The 19,541-nt window shown below is 37.4% G+C and overlaps 2 protein-coding genes across 2 annotated transcripts; both read right to left on the bottom strand.

Moving 5' to 3' along the window:
- Window positions 1-2,405: 2,405 nt before the first annotated feature.
- On the bottom strand, window positions 2,406-12,990 carry mfsd6a (major facilitator superfamily domain containing 6a). The gene is made up of 12 exons (XM_079471364.1): window positions 12,645-12,990; window positions 12,483-12,543; window positions 12,198-12,392; window positions 11,872-12,046; window positions 10,738-11,180; window positions 7,675-8,660; window positions 6,494-7,104; window positions 5,660-5,757; window positions 4,323-4,484; window positions 3,995-4,093; window positions 3,298-3,581; window positions 2,406-2,959 (listed from the first exon to the last, which is right to left on the bottom strand). Exons 1-12 carry the CDS (start codon window positions 12,846-12,848, stop codon window positions 2,879-2,881), a joined length of 3,399 nt encoding a protein of 1,132 aa, XP_079327490.1. The 5' UTR covers window positions 12,849-12,990; the 3' UTR covers window positions 2,406-2,878.
- Window positions 12,991-15,371: 2,381 nt separating this feature from the next.
- Window positions 15,372-17,788, bottom strand: LOC306902938 (uncharacterized protein). The gene is made up of 3 exons (XM_079471863.1): window positions 17,653-17,788; window positions 16,816-16,847; window positions 15,372-16,674 (listed from the first exon to the last, which is right to left on the bottom strand). Exons 2-3 carry the CDS (start codon window positions 16,821-16,823, stop codon window positions 15,621-15,623), a joined length of 1,062 nt encoding a protein of 353 aa, XP_079327989.1. The 5' UTR covers window positions 16,824-16,847; window positions 17,653-17,788; the 3' UTR covers window positions 15,372-15,620.
- Between the last annotated feature and the right edge of the window lie 1,753 nt (window positions 17,789-19,541).

Here is a 19,541-nt window from a genome sequence, read left to right as displayed (position 1 = left end):
ACTGAAAGCTTTTTTTTATGCAGGAAGCATCTCCGCAGAGACTCAACGTCAGCCCACAACAGCTGTGAAGTATTAAAAACATCTAATCCAGACTGCTACCAATTTCAAAAGAACATCGTGTTAAAATAAAGCTCGATCTCCACAGACTGAAATGTTACTCAACGATTATTCGAACAACATCTCAAGTCCGTACGGCAGCAGATCTGTGCGGTTCTAATGCGTTGCGAGGACGACTCACATTTAGTGTTTTCAGTTGTTAAGCGTTTGCAATAACTTCGTATTTAACACATTGACCTGGTGTTTATCAGTGCATGTTTAGACAGACATATGTTTTACTTGCAATATCACTTCTTTATCACAACAGAACACAAAAGAAGATATTTTGAGAAACGTCTTAGTGGTTTTGTGCTCATACAATGGAAGTCAATGTTGTTCGGTCACAATCTTTCTTCAAAGTAGGCCTATCGCCTTTCGTGTTCTGCAGAAGAAATAAAGTCACTCAGCTTTGAAATAACACGAGGTTGGGTAAATGATGAAAGATGTTTATTTGTGGTTGAACTACAACTTTAAATGCTGTTGAGAAATATCAAACTTCAGCCCCTCTGTCTTGTGGAAACTTGCCTTAGTTTTCCCGAATCATCCCCGTCGTTTGGCTGGATATCTGGTTTTGGAATTACAGAATGGGCGTTAACTGCCCACACGCGGCCTGGCGTGTGGGTTCCTCGGTCAAAAACGAAGAATTTTTCACATAGAACGACACAATATTCTTTGGATCACAACAGTATGCATTCAGAAATCCTATTTTACTATTCGGGAAAAAAACCCAAGAGGCGAAAGACAAATATTTTGAAAACGTTGATAACCAAACAACACTGGCCCTCATCGACTTCCGTATGGTCACACAACCACTGATACGTTTCTCAAAATATCTTCTTTTCCTTTCTCACGAGCAAGAGTGTGGCTTCAAGCGACACGAGGATAAAAATCGATGAAACCAAAACAAACTTTCACTGTGATCATATATGTTTTGTGTTGTGGTTAGGGGTTATTTGTTTTGTTTTCTACTGCTAACATAGTCAAAGCAATACTATCAACTAGAGCCTTTTTCTTTATGACAAAACTAAACAAATCACAAACCGCAAACCCAAAACATAATCACTCCAGTGCAAGTTTTGTTTTGAATTGTTATGTAGTTGTGATATCTTCAATTGCGTTTTATTGAATCCCAACAAAGCATTGTTGCGGGGCATATTGCGTTAGTGACAGCGAGTCTCACCGGGGATGCAATCTGTGCTAGGAGTGGGTGTGTGCTGTAAATAAGGTGTTTGATTTCAAAGGAAGAAATTAATTCTGGGAAAGAGGAAATATGTTTCCACCGGAGCTAATTTAAGTCCCAACTCGCAATCTAGTCAAATATTACAGAGAAGTCGCCCGCACCAGCAACGCATTATGATACGGTTTCCATAGGAACGAGAGATGTCTGCCCTCTTATGTTGACTAAATATCAACCAGGTCAGGTGGATCAAGTGATTATTTAGAGTTGATTTAAGATGGTGGATGATATGCTCTTTGAAGCAAACAAGTGTAATAAATGTAAAATAAAGGAGTCTCTTAAATTCCTACATTTAATTCTTCTGCTTGTTAGGAAAAGATGTCCTGAAAGCTGTTTAACTCACAATTTATTCCTAAAATCTCATATACATCTAAAAAAAATGTAAAAGAGGGTCATACAGACTTGAATATAATAAAGATATATGGGCCAAGCAGCAACCTAGCAATTTATTCATTTAAATGTGAAGCTAATAAGTGTAAATGTATTATAAATATTCTTTATTACTCATTTATGTTTTTTATTTATTTATTATTATATGTGAAGTTAACAATTGCAAATGTATTATACATATTCTTTAATAACTTATATTTGATATTTATCGTAAATTTATTATCAAATCTGAAGTTAATAATTGTCAATGTATCATTCATATTTCACGTTATTTATTGTATATGAATTATTAATGTTTCATGTTAATTTTGTATTATTAAATGTGATGTTAATAACTGTCAATTTATTATAAATACTGTATATTTATTCATACTTATTTATATGTAATATTTATTTAATGTTAAATGTAAAGTTAACAATTGTGAATGTATCACAAATTTATTCTATGATTTGTTTTACTTATTTACACACCAGCTTCATTTATTATTAAATGTGAAGTTCATAATTGTCAATATTTTATAAATATTTTAAATTGGGCTATTTAATTTGATTATTTATTTCTATTTGTTGTTTGTTATTTATTTTTATTTATTCATTATTCATTAAAATAATTAATAATGATTTATAATTAATGATGATTTTATTATTTAAATTACTTGAAATATATACAGAAACCCAATTTAAATAAACGTTGCATGTAGTTTAATGTTTTTTTGTTTGTTAAATATACATATTTACACAATCATTACATGGATCACAACTCTTAATTGTATACAGACAAACTGGTCAGACACTGCTTCCCTCTATGGGCAGTAGAAGGTACACACACACACACAAACATCCATTTAAACCAGCAGGCTTTATTCAAAGCTTGTGCAAGACTTCTGAAAATAATTTAAAAATGAATACATATCCCACTTGAACCACAAAAAATTCTCATTGGCTTATTTATGTCCATGTAGTTTCATTAAAAAGTAAAACAGTTCATTAAAATACCAAACAAAGTCATAAAACTCTATATAAAGGTCGGTTTGTGAATTCACGATGGAGGTCTAAAGTTGCATGACTGTAATACAGGCTTACGTGTGCCCTGTTGGAAATTCCAGCGGTCTCTAGGGACCTGGGGACTTCCTAGGATGGGGGTCCACTGGGATTTCAGTCCTGCTGGGTGGTGCGGTCAAAGACTGGAGGTAATTGTTCCTCTCCTGGGGATTCTGGAGAGATCTCATCTGTTTCCTGTTATTCGACACAGACATTGAGGTCAGTGAAATTCTTAAAACTAATTCTTTATCCTAATCCATATTTTTATTTCACATCCTAGTTGTACTGTTGCGATTTACACTTTCATCAGGTAATGACAAAAAGTATTTTCGAGTTTTGGTGCACTGTTTTAAATATTTCACATAAATATAAAAAAAAATGTGGTTTAATATTTATTCTATTCATTAAACCAAGTATATTATCTTACCTTTCTGCCATAGAATGCATCCAAAAAAAGTAACAACAAACACTCAATATGCAATCATACAAAAACATTGATGTCCATATAGGGCATATTTTTGGCAATTGGCTACCTGAAGGGGCTGGACCTCAACAGGTGGGCTTGTCGATGCCATGATGACCTTCTCTCTGATCTGATAAAAGGCGAGCGCAACGGTAACCCACGGCGATCCAGAGGTGACCCAGGCGGGCTTGCACAGGTCCTCCTGCTCCTCCTGGTGCCGCACTTTCCGGATGGGAAGTTTGGGCTCGGGTCGAGCGGGCGGTGCCCCGTCTGCCGTGTTCTGAACAAGGTCAATGGTCGCTATGGGAACCGGGCTGGATGGAACTGGAATGTTCTCCGCCAGCATCTTGTGCTCTAAATGAAGAAATACAATAAACGTATAAATACTGAGAAAATACAACCTAACAGGGGAAGTTATTAATATAGTATTATTACTACATTTATTAATTGATGCTTTTATAGCAATCCATTTCAATATCCTAAATATATGTTTCAATATATGTTTTGCACTGTCCTAAATATATTTTCAACATTTCACATCATTTTAAAGGTCCAGTGAATTAAATTTGGCAGGATCAACAGGCGAGGTTGCAAATTGCAACCAATGGCTCACTCCATTCCACATAGTTTTGCATATTATATTGCATTTCTGTCAATAGTTTGTCCCCAAAAAATGACACATTAAGACTAAAGGATTTGAAGACATTTGTCCAGTCAACTCTGTTTGGAGCACAGCGTATAAAGATTAACATGATTTCAATGCTCACCCTTCCTCTCATCCTTACTGGTGAGCCACATAATAAACGAAAAAATGAGTAAAATAACAAGAGAGGCCATTCCTAATCCACGGAACGTCTCGGCAACACCTGAGAAACAAGACAACCCCTGTTAAAAATATCAACATTTGCCGTATATTTATATGAATGTATTTTGTAGATGGCCCAAAGTGGTATATATATATATATATATAAATATATATATATATATATATATATCTTTCTTTTTTTTATCAATCTGTGTGAATCAAACTTTGTGCTGCTAACTCAGCAGGGCAAATAGGAACATCAATAAGCAAAGCAATTATCATTTTCATACCGAAGTAGTTGACAAAAATGCCTCCGATCATGGCTCCGCAGCCTCTGCCCAGCCCGAGGTGAACCCCCTGGAGGATGCCCTGGGCAGACGTCCGTTGTGATGGAGGTACGGCGGCGCTCAAGTACGAGATACACGCCGCCCAGACAGAGGCGTGCGTCAAACCTGCACAGGTGCACAAACGCAACACAATTTAAGAGAAAAAAAAACAAAGAAATCGCTTTTCAACAAATACATTAAGGCATCTTAAAGAGATAGTTTACCCCAAGATACAATGATTGCATCATTAACTGTATGACTTTATTTATTTTGCAGAACACAAAAGTAGATATTTTGAAAAATGTGTGTAACCAAACAAAATTGGCCTTTCATTGTTTGGACACAAAAACACTGGATACTTCTCAAAAATATCATATTTTATGTTCCACAACACAAAGATTCATACAGGTTTTGAACCACATGTAGGTGAACAAAACCATTCAAAGGGACCCAAACACACTGTCAATTTCAGCCTCAAGGTATAGAAATACATTTCATACTCTTCATGCACACGTTGCATCACATGGTCAAACAGAACCCTTCGAAAAACTAAGTAAATATACAACAAGTGTACTGTGCAAACTATGACAAGCTCTTCCACTGCAGACAGCTTTGTTTAGTATAATAAAAGAGGTTTACTCAGAGCGTGATAAAGGGTTTTGTCTGCAAGCATTTATTTTACAGAACAGGCGTCAGCAGCGACATGTTTTCAAACAGATAAAAAAAAATGTAAACAGACTTGATGGAGGACTTCATTCCTTCTCACACATACACACCCAAAGGAACACAATCGATCTGTTATAGCTCAGGAGAAATAACAGACATATTTACTTTGTTTTCCCATGAAGTTTGCTCACAGTTTCAGGACAATGCTATGAAATTATGTTCGTTTTTGAGGAATTTGTTTGGAATACATTTTAGCGTTTAATTAATAGACTTTTTGGTAAACACAGTCCGAGAAATTATTTAGATTTACTCCAAAAGGAGACGCGTGAGATTTCTCTTGGCCCAATAATGTAAGAAACAGGAGTCTCCATTTGCTCTCCATTAAATCTCATTGCGAGACATATACATATGCTCCAGAAGCAGTGCACCTGCAACCACGTTTTTATATATTTGATCGTTTCGTGGTTGAACCGAATTCCCGTTCAATAATAAACTCTGTGGCCTCTCTTCCCAGCAGCCCCCTTCTATCTTAGCCAATCAGAGAACAGAGAATATTTGACATTGTGTATTTAACATAAGTATACTTTTAATAGTAATTTCCCTAAGGATTCCCAAACTTGACCCCTGTCCGCTACCTTGTAGGACTTCCATGGGTAGCACGGTCCAGGCGTTCTCCAGGTACGATATGTACAGGTAACGTGCTGTGTTACAAGCCAGTCCAATGTACAGAACCCTGAGAGAGAAATAAAAGAGAGTTTACAATTATTACATTTATGAATTGTATATATACTAAAAATGCTTCAGACGGCTCATTTGAAAGGTCCAGCATAAGTGTAAATTGCAACCAACGACTCTGCCGCTCTCTGTAGAGCAGTTTGTCCGTTAAGGGCTACTGTAGAAACAACATGGGGAAATCCATGTAAGGGGACCCGCGGTGTATGTAGATATAAATCGCTCAATATAACATATCGCTTGATTTTGTAAGGTCTTTATACACCTCTCAAGACATTGTTAAATTCACGATATTGCATTTTTGACAATAGATCCTCCAAAACCAACTCTTTGGACTTTTAAAATGATCTTATTTGGCAAACTTTGAGATTTAACAGATGTGTCATTAACATCTCTGCATTTATATTTCTTTAAAACATGTTTTAAGGAAGAATCTATAAATGATAAAACTTCATTGCCTCCTGCAGGAACCTGTAACTCATTCACAAAGCCTTCACTAAGTTCATTCAACTTTCAGTAAGAAATTTTACCAGGTTTATTAACTTAAAGGTTTGTGCTCTTGAACTGGACTTAACAGTGGCAGACTTAACTTATTAGATTCAGGATTATTGACAAAATATTACAAGTCAACTTAAACTCAATAAAACTGCAATATAAAATAGTGAAGTTACGATAAATCCAGATACAATACTAAAGCAATGTGAAGTGTAATGTGAACAGAGCGACAGCCATCTCACCTGATGTGTCCCACCAGTTCTATAAATTTGTGGCTGGTGAAATAGGCGGCGAGCTCCGATATGTGACTCAGAACAGAACACACACCAAACAACGTTGTTGTCCCAGTCAAGTCCTCCAAATGCCAGTAAAGGAATGTAAAAACAAAACCGTATCCAAAGCCCATGAACCAAGCTACGAACAACACGGTACTGTACCGTACCCCACAAAACATCCGTATTAAGTCCCAAAAGTGGAACTCCTCGACTTGAACGCTTGTCTGCATCTCTGAGTTTTCCGTTCTACCGGATGAAGAACCTCCAGGTTGGGCATCTTGTTGGCCGCCAACTTCTCGTATATCTTTTTTTGCTTCAGTTTGATGCTGAACATCAAACTTGAATTGGGTGGCAACAAACAGAGTGAATCCCATTAAAACTCCGAACACTATAAAGGCGATACTGTAGTTCTTGTAATTGCGCATGAGGCATCCCTGTCCGTCCTCGATGAAAAGCTCTGTACTGGTGTGGTCGATCCAGATGCCAACGCAAAGCATGGCGATAGCCCAGCCGAGAGATCCCCACATACGCTGGAGTCCGTAGCGGTCACGGTGCAAACCGAGATATTGTAGAGTCACCTAGAAAAATCCAAATCAACAAGAAAAATACAATTCAAGTTTGTGTTTAAATACTATGAAAAAAGTACCCAATCCAAATGAGGCTTGTCAAACTTTTTGATTCTCATAAACAAAGTTGCTAGGTTTTTGTCACATTGCCACGTGGTCCACTAACATTGACGATAACTAGAAAATATCACTACTTTTACAATAACTATAAAAAGGAACAATAAACAACGTTGCCTGTATATCTGTGTGGTGTTTTTAATATGCTTTAACACAAACCATGTACAATTTCTTAAAATTCTCCAAATTTCACCTTAAATTTACTAAAGACAGAATCTCAGATTAAAATCATCACTGTTCTCTACGCCCCAAGCGTGTCATAACTGATTAAATCACACAAGTGTAATTTAATGGAGGCGGGGACAAACGTTTCAAGTTTTTTTTTTAAACTTGCATATTAACGTGTTTCAATATGTCATTTTGATGATCAAAGAGGAGTTTTAAGCGATTAAAAAAATTCCATATAGGTCCACACAAACAACAAGGCTTACAATGTACTTTGTTTACAGAAGGCGAGTTACGTACCGTATCTACGATTGTAATTGCAGGAGCGCTGAAAAACTCGCCAACGATGATGACCAGCAGAATGAGCAGGAAAATCCCTTGAACCTGGTCCGGGTTATATACCGCGTTGTAATTTGGCTTTGAAATGGTTGTTATGGGGCCTGCGGTGCTTGCGATTGTCGTGTTTGTACGGTTGGGGGCTAAGGTTGAGATAGATGTTGTTTCTGTGGGTGGTAGAGTGGATGTTTGTTTGGATTGTGTTGTGTTAGTTGGCACATCGGGCGCCAGAGTGTAACTCGTGTTGGAAGCCCGTTTAAACCTGTATCTGGAGCTATAGACCGCAAACAGATCTGAGGAAAGCAAAGGGTAGCGTCCAATCAGATTCCTTCGTCGTCTAATGCGATTAGTTGTCGTGATGGAACTGGTGTTAAGGTTGAATGACTCATTGGATGCGGTAGTCTGCATGGTGGGTACCATAGCCGTGGTCATCTGAAGGTTCTGTTCTTTACAGCTGATATCTGCCGGCGGCACAATGCCGATTCCAGAATTAAAAATGAGCCAGCAAAACACAGAGAACAATAACACTACTTTGCCTTTTTTGAAACGATCCGCCACGATTCCCCAAAAGGGGGCGCTACAGAATTCAATAAAATACCGGATTCCTACTAGGAGACCACTTTGGGTAGGGTTCATTCCCAGCTGCTTGTAGTAAAGAGCAAGGAGGGGGTGAAGAGAACCGTAGGCAGAGTAGAAAAAGAAATAAAACACTTTTGAGACCAGAAGGTGAGGGTTGACCCGGAGAAATAAGCGTTCGCAGCAGCCCATGTCGCGTTGAGGGGCTGTTTGGTCCGGGACATTGGCCTCTGAAGATGGAGCGGGCTGTTCTGCCTGAATCTCGAGCGACAGGCGGTCGAAGGGCTCGAGATGTTGACTCTTCAGCTCCTCTTCATCGTCTGTTAAAATGGCCACACGGTCGTCGGCCATCGTTGTTGGGGTGGTTGATGTTTCTGAAAGATAAATGTAAACATATAAAAGCCAGTTCGGTAAAAAAATTATATTAAAAAATTCTTCACACCAAGGACGTTAATACAGGTGTGGACACTAATATAGTTATCAGTCCATTTTATTTTTTTAAATTGTATGTATTTTTGAGTGAGACGAAACATCAGCCTGGTCATGGCATTTGTGACAAAATAAACATTTTATTTCATGTTTATTTTAAAAGAAAACCTCAAACACAGAAAAACAATACGTGTGCAAGACAGAAGTCATGGATGAAACGATCAAAAACATCTATCCAAGATAGCACGGCTACATCTGTAAGATGTCTGCTAAAGATCTGGAAAACATCTGCGGTGTAAAAACATCTGCTAAGCATCTTAGAAAGAGAGGTTGTACATCCATTCTAAATCATACACATCTTACAGACGTCTTCTAGAGGTCCATATGACATCTGACAGCAGACATCTCGGAGACGTAGTGAGCAAACAGCATGTGCCAGATCATGATAGATGCTTTAACATATAATATTGATAACTTTGCCATTATAGCGTTTAAAAGAAGGCACAAATTATGCTAAATGATAAAAAAGTATACGTTCTACACACATCAATAAAAGCTCTTAAATTCAGGCACTGTAGCCTAAAGTTTTGTTAATGACGTCAGCGATTCATTGCGCGTCTTGCGGAAGTATCTGCGCTTCCTTTATAATGCGGCTATATTATTGACTTCAACTTATGTTCTTGGTTCACTTTAGTGTTTTTTATATTTTGTATATTTCTGTTTGTCTTGTAAACCGGAAACACTCACACATCAAAGATCGTTCCTTTAAAAAATGGTATTAGTAAACCGGTATTATATATAGAAGTCTGTCAACCCCACACGATCTAGCTTTTCTCTGTGAATTATACACATACGATGAAAACAGTAACCGTGCGCTTACCTGCCTCGGAGTTTCCAGGTGTGTGTTTTATTTGTTTATCCCGGAAGGGAAGTATCGATTAAAAACTAGATCTTCCATTTCCAGCGATCCCGTGTGATTCGCTTCTTGAGTTTGTGTTCATGTTTTTCCGTCAGTCTAATTCCTTATTTATTTTATGTTTCTAAAGACATGTTTACTGCATGAGGCGACAGTCCAGCGTTTACCTGCACAAAGGCGGATGTTGGACTTATGAATATTAATTAGACGCGATGACGTTGCTCGCTCGCGTTTCGTCAAAGGCGGGGCCTACGAATAATACGTGTTGTATTAGATAAGTGTCGTTATTTTGTCACAAAACTAAATTCATAAGAAGGAATAACCTTATGAATATAGAAATAAAACCTTCACTATACAACGTATTATGAAGAGCATATTATATTTGTCATTAAATATGTAAAAATAAACTGCATTAGTTTAAAGGAAGCTTACATGGCCTACTGATGTTCTCATATGATCAATAAAATAGAAATAATGTTTGTTAAGACACCAAAGAAGTCGCATCTTTACACTGATGACTTGACAAAATAAAGCGGATATAAATGGATAAAAGAAATAAAACGGGTTAAAATAACCCGTTCCTCAGCTTCTCAGAGTGCAGATGAAGCAGTTTCCCTTTGACCCAAACAAAATGGTTTCCCTAATCATAGTGCATCTTCTTAAAAAAAACAAAAGAGTATTTTATCTCAACCCGTTGTTAGAATGGTGCAATTTAGAGCAAAATCTCTAGTCTAACTCATTTCCTACTCAAGTCGAAATTACTCAAAACTTATGTCAGTTTTGCATAATGTAACCGTGACGTACTCAAAGCCACTTTTCATAACATGTAAATCGAATAACAGCACATCATGTGAAGCAATTAAAATGACTTAATGTAAAATAAAACTAGACTTTTATTTTTCTAAGATTGCCATTTGAATTGCTATGTGGTGTGAGTTCTGAGTGATGATTACTGACCTGACAAACAATACTCAATAAATAAAAAGTGAACAATAAAATTGGAGGTTGAACTGCACATTCAATATTACACATTTATAAGTTAATCGTTGACAGCAGAGAAAGAACCATTTCCAGGTCAGATTTAGATCTGTATGCCACAAGTCCACCTTTGTTCGCCCATTTATCTGGTCCTGAAACACCTTCCACAGGGGTATTGTACACCAACTCCACCCATTCCTTCATTGTCCCAGTATGCTTCATTTTTTGGCACTCTCTTAGATTGGCTATACCACCCCCTTGTGACCGGAGGATGGCATGGGGTGCACAACAGTCCCACCTGTAAGTGGCGTCCTGGCTGAACACGTACACATCAGAAAGGCCCAATATCACACACAGGCACTTGTAACCAGCCCCTGCTGCGAAAATGACTCGTCCCTCACAACCCTGTTGAAGGAGAGTCCGAACGTGCTCAGAATCGCTCGTGCTTAAAACAGCAGAGAGGCCAGACTCCCGTGACGGAGCAGACACTTTCTGCTCCCCTCCTGCTGGGGTAACAGAACTGAGGTTGATGGAGCCTGACGAAATGCCCCAGAAATACTGACCCGTCCATCTGTAAATAATACAAGATGCATATACTTAAATATAAACGTATTTATTTATTGTGGCATAAAAATTAGGGATGCACGATAAATTATCGGCCATATCGATATCGGCCGATAAATGGTAATGTTTTATGTTATCGATATCGGCTGAAAATAAAAATTTAGCCCGATATATTATAGCCGATCAATTATTTCCTATGGTTAAACTTCTTCAGCTGCTTGCTGCTCACAGTTAAAATACAGTACAGTACTTTCTTTCTGTCGTGATCATTAATTTCCGCTATTAGCTAAATATTTTTGATGTAGGTATAGTGTGTAGATAAAGTATTTATAAAAGTGTAAATTATAGGAACATAAGCATATTGTTTGAATTAAACTGTTGTCTGAATGCTGTCTGTTTTTAGACCATGTGACTATAAATAAAGAAAATTCTGGGTTGCTCTGGAAGAACATCTATAATTAGTTTGTTTGAAAAATGTGAAGGTTAATAGTACATGATTTCACGGGGAAAAAAGGTTACCTTGTTTTCAAATGAAAGCAATTGTCCACTTTTTGCTTTTTGTTTCTCTTATATTAATATTTAGATACTGTATATCGGCCATGTATCCCTTATCGGCTTCCAATGATGAATAATTATCGGTTATTGTACATATCGGTGGATCCTTTATCAAAATAAAATGTTCTCCAAAAAGACCCCACCTGTTAGTCATTGGATCCAGAGTAACAAATGGTTGATTCATAACGCCCATGACAGGAAGTCCAGTCTGTGAGTCATAGACACCAATCAGGACAGTCACACATTGCAGACCATGACTGTACAATCCGCCAACAGGATGTGCATCACTGATGCCTTTGATGTACTGGTATGTTGAATCTGAAATGTACAAAAGAGAAGTAACAACAAACCCTAATAGATAAGGAAAATGAACTACATTAAAAGCTAACAAATTACAAGAATTTACAGAAGTCAACCAAAATTAAACATTTGAAACGGTGATATTATAGAGCACCGAAATTAGACTTACCAATGGGATCCACCCAAAGCCCAAGGCCCCGTATTGGGATGTCTACGTGGTTGCATTGCAGGTCTGTGATGGGCACGTCCTGATGCGCCGCTACTGCCAGAACTTCTGCGACCCGCATGTTGCCACCTAAAACTTTACTCAGCAGCCTAGCAGTGTCCTCAACGTCTTCAAACATCCTCACCTGGATCTTCTCACCTGAGAACAAGAAAGATATTTTAAAATGCATGCATATCCATGCTGATATGAGATTTGGTTGTGAATCAGAAAGCCTGTGAAATGTTTTACCTAACTCGTTCTTAAACTCATTCGTTTCTTCCCCGTAAATATGACCTTTAAGGTCCGGGAACTGCAAAGGTGGAATGACAGATCAAGGGGTGTTATGTTCAGTTATACTCCTATGCATCTATAAACGACTGAAGTGCTTTGTTTCTTCTTTAGTATATCCACCTGCTTCCCAATGTCATGTTTGATGGCCTCCTGCACCAGCACATCTGCCAGGGTCTTGAAGTCCGCCACAAAGGCATTGTTCCTCTCCACGTCTCGCTTCTTTTGGATCAGCTGGCTGAAGAGGGTCTCCTCCTGTCGACAGGCTCGGGCGATGTTCGCTGCCTTCTCAGAGACCCGAACCAGCGCCAGCAGCAGATCCGACATACTGCAGCACGCGATAGTATATCAAAATAAGTCAAATATTCGGTGTGCATTAAATAACTAAATCAACAAACGCTTTCTGTCGGACAAGTTGACTAAAGGCAAGCGTGTATTTAATGATTCTTTCATCATTGTTGTGCGACCGAGTGAATGCGCCGCCGTCCGCTACTGATGACGTCCAAGAACGACGGGCCTCGGTCACGTGACAGGACCGTTCCGAATTTATATATATATATATATATATATGTTAATTATTTCTATGACATTTTGTGTTTAAGGTCGTGTTTTCTCTTGAGCCTGCGCATATGTTTTCACGTGTTTATTTACTTATCTTGTGCATTGTATAGGCAATAAGGAGCGATTTTGTAAGATTCGCTCTGTAATTTCACAGATTTTTCAATTTAAAAGCCATAATCCAAACGTAAAATAAAATCATTTACAAGTTATTGATACACAAAACAAAGCAAATGCATTTTTTCAAGACATCACGGTTTTATAACGGTGTTATTAAGGAATTATACATACCAACGACATTAGGCTACATGAGAAATAAAAATGATTAATTGTTGTAAATTAACAATCCGTTGTAAGAATCCTTAACCTCAGTAATTTGAGATATAACTACAATATTTTAGGCAACTGTTAATTTCAAGGTATTTTTAATTATAGACTATCTGTAAACAGCTGCTGCCCCCTATTGGACTGTGTTGTACCTGCACTAGGAGCCACCCCGGTTGGATGTGCTGAAGACAACACATTGGAACATTTACTGATAATATTAAATCAACTGAGTAAAATCTCTTCCCTAAAAAAAGCACATTGTAGAAAAATCACAGAAAGTGTAATGGATGTGAGCACCTTTGAATCCTACTTGAATAAACACAACATAACATCAATTTGTAGTGGTTCTAAAGGTCAACAGCGATGGCTCATGTTGATGTTTTTAATAGAAACTAGGGATGCTCCGATCCACTATTTTTGCTTCCGATACCTGAGATTCAGCATTGGCCGATACTGATCTCATACTAAAATTACTGAATTACTTAACAAACAACTCTATGCACCGTGCAAGGCATCAGGCTCAACTTAAACAATGATTAACCCCGTTAAACAAAATAACAAACAAATTGTTCACAAGTTTAGTGAATTATTTATAAAAGCAGCATCAGGGCAACAATTGCAAAATAAAACAACAAGTTCACTAATTCAAAATTAAAGTGCAAATAGTAATTAAACATCCAAAAGAAAAGCAGCTAAATAAAAACACTTCACTAGCTTGGCAAACGTGTCCAAATAAATGAAGGATGTGGATTCATTTGACAGTCGTTTAAACGAAAGTTTTGTAACCATGTGGTCGACTAGTCTAAAACTAAGAAGAAGGCGGTCAAAAGACTTTGCAGGACATATGTAATAGCCTACATTTTAAAGACTAAATAATGTATTAATTAAACTGTCAAATCCAATTTTTAATGAAGCTAAAAGAGGCATTTGTGTTCCACGTTCCTTACGTAATGATCAGTAATATTGTGTATTTGCTGATGCACCCAACCCAGACTTGATCGTTTAGCAGCTGCAAGTAACATGAGGAACATTTGTTTGCTTTGGCTGGTGTCTGGGCTTTAAATATATAGCCTATATGACCTTAAGTCAATTATCTTTTAGTAATCAAATTTTATTTAATTAAATGTTAGTAAAAGTGTGTCTATTACACTAAACAACCATTCATTAAAAGCTTAAAAACGAATGTTTCATTATTTTGTTTATTTAAATGATGTTGAAACATTGCTTTTTAAAATTTCGTCGCAATTTGAGAACAAGTTTTAATTACGGTAGACCTATAGCCCATCAACAAACAAGATAAGATAGCCTACATTATACCATGTGTTTATAAAGCAAAGCAATGTGTGTAAACAAAATAGCAAATAGTTGTCATAAAAATATTATTATTTTATTTGTCTTCCAAGCAGTCTTGAAAATACATTTGTTTTATTTGTCTACAAAGTAGTTTTCGAAGTATAGTCTTACTTTATTTGTCTTTCAAGTGGTCTTCGAAGTAGTCTTCAAAGTAGCATCCCAAGTAGTCTTCCGAGTATTTTACCATGTAGTCTTCCAATTAGTCTTAAAAATACATTTGTTTTATTTGTCTACGAAGTAGTTTTAAAAGTAGTCTTACTTTCTTTGTCTTTCAAGGGGTCTTCGAAGCAGTCTTTGAAGTAGTCTTCTAAGTAGTATCCCAAGTAGTCTTCCGAGTAGTCGTCCAAGTAGTCTTCCGAGTATTCTACCATGTAGTCTTCCAAGTAATCTTAAAAATACAGTTATTTTATTTGTATGCAAATTTTCACAAAAATGCATACTAAAGATTTACATTTGCTGGTGGTTTAAGACAACGGATGTTCTGGATCTTTCCACTGGGTACAGTTCTTCTCCATCTGTTTATACTTGCCTCAAACCGCATTTAATTATATTTTGATTTGGTTTGATTTTGACCGCTTTACATTTCGTCGCCTTAGAAATTAGAAACCATTAGATTTGTAGTGTTCTTTATTTAACAATTGGTAAGGCATGCAAAATAAATTTTAGCTTGGAAGGTTTTGATTAAAAATAACTGATTATTTGTACAGTTGAATAAATATTTAAAAATAGAAATAAAAACAAATGTGTGTGATTTCTGCCAGTTATAGCTAATATTTTCTTTCAGCAATTGAACAGCTCATAACCAAAAAGTGCAGATGTTGTCCAAATGACAATGATATTAGTTCATAAATGCGATAAGTCCTACGACATGCATGACATCTTGCTGACCTCAGTCCAATGTTTTTCTTGATTTTTCTTTTTCCTCTTTTTCTCTGCCATCACGATGGCCGCCACGACGGTAATAAACACGGTGAGGGTAATAACAAGTACAGTCACCATCTCAACAACACAGAGCTCAGTATCGAACCCCATGGAGTAACCCTGTATCTCATCCAAATTGGAGCAGCTAAGGTCATCGTAGTCGTCTAAAAACAACCTCTCGACATTACAAAGCTTTCGAAATACTCTCTGCAAATCACAATCGCACTTCCACGGGTTTCCTCGAAGAATGATGTGTGTGCTGTACGTATTTAGACTCAAGAAGGTCTTGAACTGAATGGAGGAGAGATTGTTGTTGGTCAGGTCCAGTAAGGCTAGACTGGTCAGCGGTGAAAGAGCCCCAACGTCCAAAGAGTGAATCTGGTTGTGTCGTAAATTCAGCACCTCAAGATTGCGCAGCATCGAGAAGATCCCATTTGTGAGGACCGTGATGTTGTTCCAGTCCAGCTGTATCTGCCGTAGGGTACTTGTGGACCCGAAAGCTCTCGTCTTGATGGTCTCGATGCCGTTGTGGCTCAGGTTGAGTTTCTGTAATGAGTCCAAATGGACAAAACAATTGCTGTCCAAGACAGTCAACTTGTTTTCGGCCAACGACAGCTCACGGAGAGAGCCGAGACTCAATGAAAAGCCTTCGCTCAAGGAGGAGATTAGGTTTCTGCTTAGGTCCAGTTTTAGTAGATCTTCCAGAAGGAAGAAGGCCCCATTGGCCAGTACCCGAATTAGGTTGTCGTTCAGAAGAAGTAAGTGAAGTCTTCGTGTGGTCTGGAAAGATCGGGACGTGATGTCACTCAGGTGGTTGTGGGACAGGTCCAATTCTTCAGTAGATGGTGGAACGGAGACGGGCAGGTGCTTGAAATTCCTGCCGGTACAGTTGGCGGTTTTGAGCGCCACATTACAGTCGCAGCTGATGTTGTGGACTGTAGACTGGACTTCTAGAACAAAGGGAAGAACCAACAGCAGATGCATTCTGGAGCTTCTGTGGAGAATAAAAATTATCATTATTATTTTATTACAGATTTTTCATGTATTTTTGAAAAACAGCAAAGACCGAATGACCGCAAATTTATAAGAAAATGGGGGAAGCATTTCATTTTACAGGGAAAAACTGTTAACTTACCGTTTCATTCTGGCGCCTTAGCTGCCCCCCAGCTGCCAGAAAATATCAGTTTTTAAACAGGATTTTTACATTTTATTTTTGAAATACAGTCAAGAGTTGTAAAATCGCAAAAAAGTCCATAAATTTACAAGACAACGGAAAACTATTTCCTTTTATCTTCTACGGTATATTTCTGTCGCTCCAGCTGATGTTTGTGAAGAACATATGAAGGCATCTTCAATATCACATACAATTCAACAAAAATTACGTTTAGTTGCACTAATGCTCATCTTTAAAAAAAAATTGTTTTTGTTATGTAAAAACTGAATTAATCAAACTATGAATAAATAAATATAAAATATTGATATTATTCCACATTACAATACGATTTCCAGGTAAGTGTAACAGAAACCATATTGTTTGTCTATTAGGTATTTTCCATAATGTGGGCTAGATCATTATCGTACCAAGTTGTACATCCATGACGGGTTTATCGGCTCATTCGTTGTTTTGTACAAACAAACAAACTGTGATCTTTCAAGTACAAATGTATGTATGATGCCCTGCCAAGGTTTTATACGTATAGAATGTTTCAGCAGCAACAACATAAACAAACGTTAACTTTCGCTAGACCTCCGCAAAGAATCAATAACGGATTGGTAGTTTTAATTGAATTGAATGTATTTAATATACAATCGAATTTTAATGCACATAAAGTAAAAAAAATGTTTTATAAAAACAAAAACAAACCAGAATTTTGAAAGTTTGCAGATAAAATGGCAAGGTCATACAATTTAGTCCCAGTTGGCACTGAAAATACATGTTCTCATCAGAGAGTAAAGTAAACTCGACCCTTACCTGTGTTAGTTGTGAGCAGGTCTGCTGTGTTTTTTTGCAGAGCATCCGCATCCGCAGGTGCTGAGTGTGTTTGTGTGTTTGTGTGTTTGTGTGTGTGTGTATAAAGCAGGAGGGAAGTTCTATTGTAAAGAGGCAGCTGTTGGCAGAGAGGACAAAAGATAAAGAGGAAAGTGATAAATATTTCACGGAGACCATGCAGACAGTATGGATGAGTTGGTGCAGATGTGGAGAGTACAACAATGAACATAATGACATAATATACAAAGTATTTTTTTTGTAGAAAATAATATTGACTTTTGCCTGTCTGACATACAGGTCACATCGAAAATTCTCTATTGAACCCACATTATAAAAACTAATCTGAGAACTCCATCTCAGCTGCACACATCACTGCGGTCTATACGTCCACCCTGTATAGATGCCTATGACAGACATATAAGATCAAAGGTTAAAACCAGCTTGTTTCTTCACGACTGGGATATTACAGGACGGATAAACCGGGAAAGTCATGTCGGTCTTTCTTACTCCACTCATCTTCACAAACACAGTGAGATTAGGTCTAAAGCTCAAAAGCTCTCCAAACCTTCAATTTGTCCTGCATTATTTTATTCCTCTCAGACTACAAATGTTTTACTGTGTTTTTAATAGGCTATTGTCAAAAATAGACATTATTCAAATACAATTTGCAACATTTAGGCTGAACAAACATTCCCTTTTTTATCTTTTAGCTAAAGGGGTCTTCTGTTCGTCTGTATGGTTCTTTGGAGATTAAAATGAACACGGTATTAAAGTGTTTTTAAAATGCTTTGTAGGTCTTTAATCTCTGTTAGGGATTAAAATCCATTTGAAACTATTCAGCCAGTATTGCGTCGATTGTATTTACACAATTTGCCTTCCTCATTTCAATAGCAGGTAAATACACACACCAGGTGGTCCGTCTTTCTAATAACCCGAGTCCCTCAGATCATATAACTGTGTGGCTATGTGGATTAAGTTTCATTTAGGACCTCTGATATAAACTACATCTCTGACCTATATGCAGCTGTTCGTCGAAATTGTGTATTTTACAGAATGTTAAACAGCAGACTATTATCTCTTCCAAAAGTTCAAACCTTTATCATATAGACTGTCAGACAGAAAGAAAAAAGTAGAATACTTACATTTGTTGTAGTGCAGAATCTTTACAGTCCAAGCTACAATTGAATCAAGTCTATGTGCAATGCTCGTAATGCGGGCACGAGTGATGTGGTATGTTGGAACACGCAATCTATAAGTGAAAAAATGAAGTGCAGCATGCGTGAAAGAGTTGCAATCCCTGACCTGAATTCACTGGATCACATAAGTCTCGATAGCCGAGATGTTGCCGTCCCCCTTGTGCTAATAAGAAAGAAAGCTCACAAATGTTCATTCTACTGACCTGTTGTCCCATAGTAGGTCTTATTTAACCTACATGGGTCCCCATGGGTCACTGTGCGGTTCATATTCTGACCAGCAGAGAGAGACAGTGCTCAACATTTACTTAGCACTTACAGCGCATCACTGGAATGCAATACCGGTTTTTTAACAGTGTAGCATAACAATGACATTTGATTATCATATATATATATATATATATATATATTGTATTTATGTTTGTATGTATAAAGCGATGTAATATGTTTATAAGGGTCCGCCCAGGGGGGCACGGCCCCCATTTTGAGAACCACTTCATTGGACACTCAAAGAATTAAGCAGTGAACTCTTTTGTTTCAAAGAAGCGTGTCCACTAAATAATTTGATCAAACTTTAATCTTTAATCTTAAACTTTAAACATGCAAGTCATGAAATAAAGTGTTTAATATATCAATGAACAACTCTCTTTTTCTCTCTCTCTCTCTCTCACACACACC

This window comes from Barbatula barbatula (genome assembly GCF_947034865.1).
Source record: "Barbatula barbatula genome assembly, chromosome: 13".
In the NCBI taxonomy this organism is placed as follows: Eukaryota; Metazoa; Chordata; class Actinopteri; order Cypriniformes; family Nemacheilidae; genus Barbatula; species Barbatula barbatula.
Note: the sequence above shows the minus strand (reverse complement) of the source record. Positions and strands in the feature narration are given on the sequence as shown.